The 13,481-nt window shown below is 38.2% G+C and overlaps 1 protein-coding gene across 1 annotated transcript; it reads right to left on the reverse strand.

The window, feature by feature from the left end:
• Positions 1 to 5,815: 5,815 nt before the first annotated feature.
• serinc2 (serine incorporator 2) lies at positions 5,816 to 12,757 on the reverse strand. The gene is made up of 10 exons (XM_054605944.1): positions 12,638 to 12,757; positions 10,150 to 10,311; positions 9,665 to 9,852; positions 9,428 to 9,507; positions 8,842 to 8,979; positions 8,495 to 8,664; positions 8,165 to 8,255; positions 7,903 to 8,062; positions 6,743 to 6,958; positions 5,816 to 6,624 (listed from the first exon to the last, which is right to left on the reverse strand). The coding sequence occupies exons 1-10, from the start codon at positions 12,674 to 12,676 to the stop codon at positions 6,486 to 6,488; spliced, it is 1,383 nt and encodes a 460-aa protein (XP_054461919.1). The 5' UTR covers positions 12,677 to 12,757; the 3' UTR covers positions 5,816 to 6,485.
• Positions 12,758 to 13,481: the final 724 nt, after the last annotated feature.

The raw sequence follows: 13,481 nt of genomic DNA on the forward strand, positions 1-13,481 counted from the left end.
CTGGCCTGGGTCATTATATGCATCCGTTTGTATCGGTGATGTACAGCACTGTATTGCTGCCGCCATGATAACTTAATATGTACTCCGTTTCTTGGTATTACAAGAGGCTTTTCACGTTATGACAGCATCTTTTTCGTAACACGTGGTGGTACTGTGCTAACAGGCGTGCACTGAATAAGCTGCACTAAACATAAACAAGCCTAAAACGATCATAATAATGTAAATGAATCTAGTAAATCGGCAGAAAATGAATCAAAAGGAACTTTGATATTCAATTAAGATTTAAATCATGTATTAACAAAATGTGAAATACTTGCTGCATCCAGCTTCTTTAATGTAAGTGTTTTCTGCTTTTGTCTGTTCTATGGGATTGTATATTCACTGCATTTGTAAGCATTTTTTTTTAACAGAAACAGGGACTTAATATTTTAAGTGAGTATGAAAATAATCATCATTTGTAGACCAATGCTCCCTCCCTCCTAATCTGATATCATAATAATAGGCATCCTCTTATTGATCTAATATATTGTAAACCCAGAAAGATATAGCTCGTCTTTGTGCCAAGGAATGTTGTCAGCCTTTTCCGAAGAATCGGCACATTTAAAAAAAAAAATCTTGTGATAAAACCAATCACATTCACATTGGAGGAAATGAAAAAAATGCCTTGTTGTACCACTGAGTGTTTTTTTTTGCAGCAGAGTAATGTTGCAAGCTACTGCTGTCCTCAGATGCCCTCTAATCCAGCAAGGCATCATTGCAATGAGGAGTGTTTCAGGGCTGCAGAGTTGATCCAGTACAGTAGGTCATTTTCTTGCTCTTTGAAGGCCACATTGTTCTTCTTTTTTTTTTTTTTAGAAATAGTAAAAAAAAAACACACAAGGGTTGCCGAAATCCACAGTAACATGGGACGTTTAAAGCTTATCCACTTGGCCACAACACTGACAATCCAAAATCAGCACAGCAATTTAAACTCAGTAGTGATTATGTAATGTTATCGGTGATTTCATCCTGATGCCAACAACAAACAAACAAAAAAAAATATATATATATAAATCCGCCCTGAACAGTGCTGTTTCTCACGCATGATGTCATTCATGTTGGATTCCTTGGAAGCAGGTTATGCAGAAATGTCCGGGCAGCAGGAAGCATTATGCGGGCGGTGGAGGAGCCGATGGCTTTCGTTTTCTGTTGCATGTGGGGAAACAGCAACGCCACATTGCGTTAACACAAAACACCTATTTGAGTCTAAATATGCCACTCAATCAGATGCATTTATAGTAAAGAACACGTAATAATACACGTTTTTATAAATACTTAGGGTCTTTTTTTGTTCATTCGGCATTCATAAATACAGTTGTACTGGTTTTCACTCACAATGATCTCATACAAACACACACTGGGCAGAAGAGGGACTGGGCTAAAGAAAACCAGGGGGGAAAAATAAAATTGCAATAAAATAAATAAAAAATATATTTAAAAAATGAAATGTTCTCCACGGGGCATGCGCTCTTACAGACGGATTAATAAAATATATTAAAAGAATCCAGATTGTTTTGAATGGAGGTTGGTTTGCTACAAACGATGATGTAGTGCAACAGAACATGCTGTCGAATAAAAAAATAAAAAAATAAAAATGCCATTACCAAATATGATACACCAGTGTGAGACTGTCTTATTATGGAGATTTTAAAAATGTAACTGGGTAATTATTCGAGACATAAAAGACATGCACCCACGTGCAACAGTGGCATTACCTGGCATTATTGATCACCACGGTTTGAATCAGAGTACTACAGTTTTCTTTACAGTTTTACTACGTAGTAACCTGTCTCACACCGAGCCATGCAGTTTGTGCTCCTACAATCAGGGTCAAGCTGACGGGAATAACAATAAATTAAAAAATAAAAATAAATAAATAAAGTGAAACTGCTTCATAAAACAGGACATTTCAACTCATGCAAGTGTTTCATAAAAAGGTCCACTTCTCTACAGTAACACCACTATTCTAACATCACCTCAGCTGTATTAAACGACCAGCTGCGCACTGTTTCTATCTGACTACACGAGGCAAACTCCAGACGTTTATTTTGAAAATGAAATCACTACTACTTCCGGTTTCGTTATGTCCCATTCTGGCTGACTTGCCGCAGCTCTCCTCCTCCTCCTCCTCTTCCTCCTCCTCCTCCTCCTCCTCCCTCTCACAGACAATGAATGAAGCCAGTTTTTTGGGAATGGACAAGCCCAGGACCAGTTCAGGTAGCTTAACACTCTGACATACAAAAGAATAGAAATATAAATATATATAGAAACATGACAGCACTGCCTCTCAGCTCACTCTGCCTTTATCTCTCGACATACACGAGAATAAAAACACATTGCTGCAGAATAACACCCGTCCTTGTCAAATCTTACAATGACAGAAAAATATATATATATTATAATATTCACAACAACTCACTGACACCATTTATGAGCTCACATTACCTGCAGGATGCTCAACTTCACTTCTCTGCGGTGCGACCACGGCTTCCCGAGCTGCGTCAAGTCAGCGGACGTGTGTCAAGACGACACAGGAAACTCCTCGGACATGGCTTTTCAAAATAAAAGCGAAAGAAAAAAAAGGCATGAGTATCGGGGCGTTGACAAAAAAAAAAAAAAAAAAAAAAGCTTAAATACTTAAGCACATGCTTTGTCTTTGAAACTACTTATGGACGTTCAAGCAGCTTTAAAAACATTTGTAAATAATAATTATAATATGTCACATGTTGTCAGGCAGAGCTGCGTTTTGTTAAATAGGTAAATGTTATATTTTACACCGGAAATAACGTTGTATATTTATTATTTCATATCTAGCGCCTTAACAAAATACATATATATTTGTGTTGCTTCGTACCAGACTTTTTTTTTTACCTTCAAACATCTGGAGTCGTCCGGTCCAGATGATTGTTGTAAACACAACAGATGTTGGAAAAGTTGATGCTTTTCTCAGTGTCAATACATTGTAAACAGAAAACATAGCTGCGTAGCAAAGGAGGCATTTGGGGTCAATAAAAACAACGTCATCCCATTGTCATAATACTGCGCCATTATTCTGAAAGTGTATTTCCGGTTTGTGTGCGTCTCGTTCGGGTTAACTTGACGCTGCCAACATCCCGCCACAGCTGGAGCGCAAGACAGACACGCTGCTGACTGAACCCCACGCGCACTACAGCGAGACCACGCCCCCTTACGTTATTATTGGGAAATAGAAATAAAAGTGAAAGCTTCAAATATTTGCCTCAATTCATGACTAACAGTTATAATAAATCATATATTTTACTACCATAACCATATTTAGTATTAGTTTTTTTTTTCACAGAATTTGACTTAGTCACTGTGGGAAAAGTCCCTAAAGTCCCGTATTTGGAGCACCAGGAGACAAAGACAGTGCAATCAAACACAAAAATAATAAAACGTGAAAGTAGCACAATAATCACAAAATCAAATTAACATGATGTCATCGTTAAGGTGGTCCAATTAGATTCATTTAGAGGTGTACCTAACACATTTCTCAACACAATTTAGTTTATTGATTTGAATATTATAGTTATTAGACATAAAATATGTCAAAAGTAAAACGTGAAAGTAGCACAATAAACACAAAATCAAATTAACATGATGTCATTGTTAAGGTGGTCCAATTAGATTCATTTAGAGGTGTACCTAACACATTTCTCAACACAATTTAGTTTATTGATTTGAATATTATAGTTATTAGACATAAAATATGTCAAAAGTAAAACGTGAAAGTAGCACAATAATCACAAAATCAAATTAACATGATGTCATTGTTAAGGTGGTCCAATTAGATTGATTTAGAGGTGTACCTAACACAAAATCAAATTCATGATCAACACATTAGATTAACATTTTGTACCTAACACATTTCTCAACACATATTTGATTCTATAATTTAGTTTATTGATTTGAATATTATAGTTATTAGACATAAAATATGTCAAAAGTAAAACGTGAAAGTAGCACAATAATCACAAAATCAAATTAACATGATGTCATTCTTAAGGTGGTCCAATTAGACTAATTTAGACACATTTCTCAACACATATTTGATTCTATAATTTAGTTTATTGATTTGAATATTATAGTTATTAGACGTAAAATATGTCCTTTTAATATATAATCCAACCCACGTCATATTCCCTGAATGTGCGATGTACTCTGACATTATTTAGTCCTCACACTCTTAAACCTGTTATAACAAGCGTCAGATGAATATCATTAAGCCGTCTAATGAAGACTATTGGGGCTCTGTATAACTTGTTTTTCTACCTGGTTGCCAGGTGCTTCGAACCCTCCAAGGAGGAGGGGCGCTGTTGCTGTTGGTGATGGTGAAAGGGCCTCCGGGGCCGGGGCCCAGAATGCCAAAACACAACAGGCTGAGGAGCGTGGGGAGCAGGCTGGATTTCCAGAGACAAATTGGACTAAGGGATTACTGATGTAACCGGTCACTGTGCTCAATTAGCCGGCTTGATGTTCTACATGTAAACAATCAGCTTAGAGGGAACGCCAGCTCTGACTGGTTCCTGATGTCACCTTTTTATTTATGAACATTTTTTTAAAGTTTTAAAAAAAAAAATCAATGCTTTCTTGACTACAAAAGCAGGTGACCTCAGTTGGAGTTTAACAATCTGCTGTGTCAGGACTGTGTGGGTGTGGTGGGATTGGCTCTGATTACCAGTGCTCAAATATCAGTTATCGGCATCTGGTTCAAATGTTGCTCAAATTTAATTAGGGCACAGAAGTACATTTAGTTTCCTCCTGAGACGAAACCACTTTACAATAGTGAGATAAGCACATAAGAAAAGGGATTACTTACTTCAACCTGTCATTGCTGTTCTAACTTTAATTGTGTTCTCGTGTAAGATCCCATTAAGCGGACACATTTTAACAAAAACATATTTAAATCTGAGTATTTCTTTGACGGATTTGTTAGAATACAAGTGATGAAAAATTCAAGTTTGTGTTTGTAATGAAAGTAAATTAAATAGCAAGTCAGACTGATGGGATTTGTCCATAAAAATAACCCCTTATGATGTCATTAAGGTAACTTGGGGTTTGGGTGGAGGATTAAAAATATTTTTGAATAAAGCCTGTTTATAAACTGGACATGTAGAGCTGGGAAGACGTTTGCATTTATCAGTCAAAATGAAAAAAAAAAAAAGTCATAGAGGGTGTCCCATGTTAAAGGACTGTGTGGACAGAAATGTTCACAGTAATGTTGCCCGTCTGGCGTCTAAAGATTTGTCACCAGATGTCCGAACACGACTTCAGAAGCCAGTCATATGTCGTTCTTCCCCAACACAAGCCTCGTATGAATATTGTGAAGTATAACCAAGTGTTCAGCCCCCCTGCTCAAGCTGATCTTGTGATAGGGGAGAAACACATTCCCCCTACATTACTTGCCAAGTGTGTGTGTGTGTGTGTGTGTGTGTGTGTGTCTACGCGCACACTGGGGAATCCTGCATCGAAGGAACACAATAAATCACATTTTAGCAGGATCATGTGATTAATGGAGGGAGGGCAGTGAAGCATTTGGAAATTCCTGCTGCAGACTTGAGGACACTGTTTCTCCCCTTCAGAATAAAACATGAGCAACCTAACAAAGTAGAATTATGAAAAAAAAAAAAAACAGGTTAAGATATCTTACAAATATATATGTCAAAACATATTCTACATGATGAAATCTCGCTTACACTAGTCTAACTCGATGGACCACAGCTCCACCTACAGGACAAAAACGTTGCCTACACTCTGATTGAAGACATTAAACAAATGGTGAACTTTATTGATTATAGCAAAAAGTGAACATATAGTTTATTGAGGAGGCAATGTTTTACATGTGAATGCATGTTCTAAAATGTTTTAAAACATATACAAAATTATTCCTTTTGTGCAAAATATAATAAGACACTCTTGTTATAAGCTTTGGCAAAGTTGTATCATAAAAAAAAGGCATAACAACACCTTTCCATGAAATCAAACTGATTTATAGGGAACGATGAACGCTATGTACGAACAACTAAAATAAATGTAGTGTAACAAATCCAAAACATCTATTACCTAAAAGGGATCATTGAAGTTGCATTTGGTCTTGTCCTATATATAAAAAGGCACGGTGCTCTCTATTAGATTATTAGTAACAGTGAAAGATATCAAATGACCTGAGGTGTAAAACCTGGAATGTGTCTTTAAAGCTCAAATAAAACAAATCTTATGTTCATTCAAAACTGCCGGTTTCAATACGAGCCACAAAAAAAAAAAAAAAAAAAAATCAACATTTAGGCAAAACATGCACTGAATTCCCATTACCATTTCATACTTTTAAATGTGAAGTTGCAAGCGCAAGATAATCAGTTTGAAGCTTAAGCTATCTTTCTTTTAAAAAATGGCAACAGGCTAACAGCCACATGTTGAGAGACTTTTTTTTAGCTGAAGTCTCTGTCGGAGAGCACCACTGGGGCCACCAGGGTCCAGAGGTAGATCAACAAGCCGATCCAGCTGGAGCTGATCTTCACCCACACGGCCGGCATGGTGCTCTGCATGGTCTGGTAGTCGTCGTCGGGCCTGGTGAGCCGAGAAAAAAAAAAAAAAAAAAAAAAAATCAGAGAGAAGTCGTTGTTGCAGAAAGGTCAGCACCAAGATGGAGTTAGCCAAGAACAACAAAAAAAAAAATGCTACTTACATATACCAGTTGGTGAGAGTCATCATGATGTAGAGGGAGGCCAGGCAGAGGCAGAGGTGGAAGAAGGAGTAGCTGTAGGTGACTCCCTCCTCTTCGTTGTCCACGGCCCGTCGGACTCCGTCCTCCCCTGTCGCGGCCTCGTAGTCCGTGGTCAGACCGTCGCCCTCCTCCGTCAGCATCAGCTTGTTCACCTGATTGTTGTTGGAGGAGCGGATACTGCGGGCGGGTGAGAGCACAAGATGACAGTTAGTTGACACACACTGACAGGACAGCATCCGTAGTAAACAGGTTCTTATCCTGCATGCTGATCATTTCCTTTATTTAATCATTTTTGCAGCCTCCTCTTTTTTTCCCCCTCGACAGTTATTGTTTATGTTTCCATGAGTGCTGCTCTCAAATGACCAGACCATCAACAATTCACTGGTCCTAAATGCAGTGTGGCTGCTTTTAGAAAATGGACTCCTTTATATCTACAATATGAAACTGCTGAGCTTCCAGTACGTTCATTTGGATGCTTTTCTTAATGGTAACTAAATGTGTTGTTATTACCCTGCTTGTATTATCTTATATAAATCAGGACAATATAATCACAATATATAAATATATATAAATATAAATCAGTGCAATATAAAAAATATGTGCAATCCACTGTGCAATAATAACATTTGCCTGTTTATATAATTTTTTATTTTCAGTTATTGTGGATTCTTACAGTTTTTTTAATTATTTAATATTCTTTACTGTGTGATTACTTATTTACTTATTTATAATACTTGTTATGATCTTGTATTTTTTTGCACTATCCTCTATGCTGCTGTATCCTGCAAATTTCCCCGCTGTGAGACTAATAAAGGATTATCTTATCTTAGTTTATGTGGACCAATGTTGATATCAATACAATTTAAACTATTTTCTAAATAAGCTTTTCTTTTCAGCCATCTTCCATTACAGCCCTGACTAAATCAGTATGCATAAATAAATGTGCATCCCCTCAGGTGGAAACGTTGGGTGTCTGAAAGCAGGAGAAAGATGCAACATGCAGTCTGTGGTGTATGTATCACTGAATAAAGAACTTCTGGTTATTCCTAAAAATGTCTTCTGATAAAAGGCAAGTCATGACAACATGACACCTAAAAACAGCAGCTGTTACGGTAACGTACCTGGCATAAAGAGTACAGAACAGGAAAATGATCAATCCCACGATGCCCTGCGCGTCCCACCACTGGACGCTTCCAGGGGCCTTGGTAGGAGCGGGTCCTGGTGCTGGAGTTGTACTAATGGGCTGGACCAGACTCAACAGGCTGGGGTTACACTTCCGGTCTGAGGTTTGGAAATGCAGAAAACAAAAAGTTACATGGGTGTGTGTTTTTCTATTTAGACTCGTTCCCAAAGTCCCCAAGTGGCAGTTGACTTGTGACTTACTGGGGTTGTTGCTCATGGCGGACCAGGTGATGTACATAGTGTAGAGGGAGATGAAGGAGGCCTGGAGTAGACCTGAGGTGGACTGAGCCTCCTGTGGCGACATGGCATGGGAGCAGTTAGAAAACATATCATTGTGGCAGTAAAAAAAACAAAACACTTCAATGCTCAGAGATAACAAAAGGTCACTTCAAATAGAGGTTATCCTCATTTCTTGCGAATATACACACACCATTGATGGAGTATTATACATGAAATATCATGTCATATCAACATTTAGTAGCTTCAGTCCATACATTTTTTATAATCATATTAACATCTGCCTTCAATTACCTGAACTTTGGGCAGAATGGCCACAATGGACACAACGATGCAGAATATGAAGTTGAGGCTGATGAAGACCTTGTGCTCGGTGCAGTCGTCACCTTGGGTGTAAAACACGTAGAAGAGCACAACGGCAATGAAAGCCAGGGCGTAGAAGACGATGGTGAAGGTTAGCAGGGCTGTGAGAAGAAAACGTGAGAGAGAGAGAGAGTGGCGTCATTAGACAAACGCATGACACCTGACTCAAATGTAGTTCAGTCAGTGTTATCAACTTCTGACACAGTGCATTTTATGAAGTGATTGGTTGAATTGTATTAATGTATTATTATTATTATTATTATTATTGATTTATCTACCTGCAAACCAGCACTTGGAGTTTCCATTTTCTGCCTTCACCAGCCAGGCCTGGTTCCAGGAATGGGCGAAGTCCACCAGCAGAATGAGCTGGATGACGATGAAGAAGAACGAGCCCACCACGCCGAAGTAATACCACACTGAGAGCAGACAGAAAGAGAGTTCAGGATATTTGGTTAGAAGGTTATTAGTAGCTCAATGTAGTATGTGCTATTGTAGGTCTACATGCATCAGTTCTGGTTGTCATGTAAACTGGTGTTTCTATTATTTATAGAACATCCGAATAGACAATAAAAAAAATTCTAAATATTTATGCAAGAAAGAGTAGAAATCTTAGCAAGCATTCAATGCCAGTTTTCAGTACAACATTAAATACTTTGTGGTACAAACAGTTTGTACTATTGAAGCTCAGTACCAAGCCCTCATTCTACTCATTAGTCTGCAGCTTTGCACTTGAGCCAATCGGAGAAGTTTCTTATTTGTCTAAAAGGTGTGTTAGCTGCTGGAGGGTTTCGATAAAAGGTAAAGATGGCAATAAATAAACTGAAACCACTAATTAGTTACTATTAAAATGTCTGGGCTTCATACCTGTATTAAAGAGGCCGTCTGGAATGAAGAAAGCTCCCACTGTTATGCCAACCAACAACAGGAACTTGAAGAACCAGAAGCTGAGGAGAAATAAGTAAATGTATTGTAAGTATCCACAGAACAAGTGTGTTTACTCTCTGTTTAAATACAGCCTTAAAAGGTGCAGTCCCCGTGTTTGGCCAGCAGAGTGCAGCATGCCTTCATCATACAGGACTGGTTGTGGTGAACAGTACCAACCCATTTTGGACGGCGGCTCGGGGGTCCTTGCTGCTGCGCACTCGGATCATGATGACGGAGAAGAGGAAGAAGAAGCAGGCCATGGCGAAGCACATGCGGTACACCGACTTGTAGCCGACGATGATGTCACAGTTCACCTTGTTTTCTATGCCAGGTATGGATGTGCCACCGAGACAGAACCCTGGAATCTGAGAGTGTGAAGCACACAAAGGAAATAGTGGGTGGGTAACGGGCAAGGATTTAACTGGGTTAACTGGAATTTTTTTTGGGGGGGGATATTGAATGATCTTGTGAAAAAAGATCACTTCTTCTGAGACTAATAGTAAAAAATAAAGAATAAACACAAAATCCAAGCATCCCGTCCAGCTACAGACAATTGGGTTGAGAAAATGCAAAGGGGCCTTATGAAACTATTAAAAGATGCCTTGTGCAACAGCCCAGTGTGGACCATGAAACGTAATCTTACATAGTCTTATCTAATGTACCTTTTTAAGATGTTCCTCCATGCCTGGGAGAATCATTATGATGGACACCAGAGTCCCAAGCATCATCAGGAAGGAGAAGGCCAGCCGGCTCACGGTGGAGTTGAATGTTGACGGGCAGCATGATGACAGGAGGCAGGAGGCCGACCCACACAAACAGGACGCCTGGAGAAGGAGATGAGGGAGAGAATTAGCCGAGCATTCATACAGATTCATATTTCATGAAACTCAGGGACAGGGCTCTGGGGTGTGGGATAATCAGGGTAATGCATGCATGGCTTGCACCGGCGGCGGTTGGGAGGGGAAAAAAACAAAACAAATAACTCTTTGTCTGCTGTCAGGACAACCATCTTTGTCTTTCTACCGCACGCTTCCACGGAAGCGAAGACAAAAAAGACGATTTACAGAGGCAGTAATCAGGGCCTGTGATTATAGCTGCAATCACAACTAATCCCTCCGCCTCTCATCCAGCGCTGTGAAAAGGATCGCTGAGGATTCAGGCACGATTCAGACGCAGACTGCTGAGAGGTGTGTGAAGCACTGAGGCGGAGACCGTAGCTGAGATCAGCCATCCTTCACTAAATATGAGTATGCACCGGAGTACACAGGCCCTTTGATGTAAACAGTGCATCTGGGACGAGTAGAATCCAGTTTCCCTGGTTCAGACGAGCCAATGTCTTACTGCCTTGGCAACAAAGAACTCGAGGAGGTACACAACACAAATATCAAAGCAAAACACAGAGTTTACTAACGAATATTACAAGGAACCATTGGTGATAACACAGTATATAAACAACTACAGTGAACAAAGGGCTTTCTTTTTTTTTTTTTTTTTTTTTTTTTTTTTACTTTGCAAAACTGAAAAGGGCTGCGTTTCAAATCCTAATACTTGTCTGGCAAAAGTAGATAAAATAATCAAAAACTGTCAAGGACTGAAAGCATGAAATGTTTTCTGATTAAATTCAGTATCCTGCCAATACATTTTTACAATACCTTTAAGTACGGCTGTGTGTGTGTGTAGAAAACGTTGAATATTTGAGAGGTTTAGCTTCTTTTGATAAAATAAAATAAAAAATGTTAACAAAAGTTCTCCACTGCCACCGACGCCCAGCCAGCCCTAACATTCAATTATAGACAATGTTAAGGGGCTTACACAGAAAATGTCAAAATGAAAACAAACCTCTAGAAATTAATCTAAACTACATCTGTCTGCTGGTGGCAAATGTACAGCTGTGCCACACTTTGCCATAAAACACATACAGTACCAGTCAAAAACTTGGACACACCTTCTCATTCAACTACTTTGAAGAATCTAAAATATAAAACATATTCTGGTTTGTTGAGCATTTGTTTGTTTACCACATAATTCCATATGTGTTCCTTCATAGTTTGGATGTCTTCAATATTAATCTACAATGTAGAAAAAAATAAAAATAATAATAAAGAAAAACCATTGAATGAGAAGGTGTGTCCAAACTTTTGACTGGTACTGTATAAATACACGACTAACAATGATCCAATGGTATAACACTGACAATAGCCACTCTGCATTATGACTATTTATTACTTTTGATAGGCTACTTTTACTAAGATTTGTAGCAAATACTTCTGATATTATTATAAAATCTGGAATGCAGGACTTTTACTTGCACTTTTTAAACTGTGATATCGCTTCTTTTGCTCAAGTAAAACGTTTTTTTTTTACCACTGTTGTAAAGTAGAATATATATTAATATATATATATATATACAGTACCAGTGAAAAGTTTGGACACACCTTCTCATTCAACTACTTTGAAGAATCTAAAATATAAAACATATTCTGGTTTGTTGAGCATTTGTTTGTTTACCACATAATTCCATATGTGTTCCTTCATAGTTTGGATGTCTTCAATATTAATCTACAATGTAGAAAAAAAAATAATAATAGTAAAGAAAAACCATCTAAACTTTTGACTGGTACTATATTGTTTACAAAAATATTAATCTCCAATCACATTATCACACATCTTGTCTTGTGTCTGTCAAAAAACTCAAATATATTAAATGTGATTCTAGATTGTAAAAAAAATAAATAAAGATCCAAACAAGGACAAGAATGATTATGGTGAGCACAACAGGGGAAGAGAAACCAAACAGGGAGGCCCTGGTCCAAAAGGGGCGTGGTCTCCTGAGAGAAACCAGGAAGTTATTCTGACGCATTTCCTTAAACATCACTCTACATCTAACAGACAGCGTTGTGTGTGTTTGTGTTCATGTACCTCGTTGACTGTGGTCCTTCCAATGCATTAACAAACAAAAACACCCTGTAAGTGAACTGCAAATACACTACAGTGAGCCGTGCGTCCGCAGCGAGGGTGGTTTCGGTTTCGTGACGTCATGTTTTCTTCTCAAAACAACGCTCGGCTCAAGTAGTTTAAGTCAATAAATGTCATGAAATAACAGCGTTAAGGTTATAAAAACAACAATGAAACAAGTAAATGTTTACTCACACAACTGGCGAGGGAACCAAGTGCCAAACAAGCACCCATGTTGGTTTAGTTTTATCAACAAGTCGGACGAGGAGGAGGGAGTGTCGTGAAATCTTCAAAAGTTGAGGAATATAAAACAAAATGGCGACGTCAAGCGAATGTTAAAGGGTAGGAGGACATCCGGTTGCTCCTTTCAAAATAAAAGCTGCATGTCTTTGTGCGCTCATTAGGGGGGTTTGTTGTATTATTTCTGTTTGATTATGTATGGGTTGTGATGATACATTAACACATGAACCACAAAGAGTCCGTGGAGTTTTGTGAAATTATGGTAATCCTGTAGTCTATGCACGGTTTAATATTACGTTCAGAGTTTTATTTTTAAGGCACATACACTGTACTTGTACTTCCGAAAAATACTTCTGTGTACTTTACTTAAGGCATTGCAACAATTGTACCAGCTCTCTCAACACCCCAAAGGTTGACCAACTGGATGTCAATACACAAAGGACAGAGTGGTATCATTTACTACCTAAAACTCTTAAAATACACTGTTATCTACTATCCAAAATGCCCAATGCCAAATTAATTATATTTATATTAAAACCACATCATTCATCAAACTAGCTGAATATGTCTGTCATACAGTACCAGTCAAAAGTTTGGACACACCTTCTCATTCAATGGTTTTTCTTTATTTTAATTTTTTTCTACATTGTAGATTAATATTGAAGACATCCAAACTATGAAGGAACACATATGGAATTATGTGGTAAACAAACAAATGCTCAACTAACCAGAATATGTTTTATATTTTAGATTCTTCAAAGTAGCTGAATGAGAAGGTGTGTCCAAACGTTTGACTGGT

This window comes from Anoplopoma fimbria, chromosome 10 (genome assembly GCF_027596085.1).
Source record: "Anoplopoma fimbria isolate UVic2021 breed Golden Eagle Sablefish chromosome 10, Afim_UVic_2022, whole genome shotgun sequence".
Taxonomy (NCBI): Eukaryota; Metazoa; Chordata; class Actinopteri; order Perciformes; family Anoplopomatidae; genus Anoplopoma; species Anoplopoma fimbria.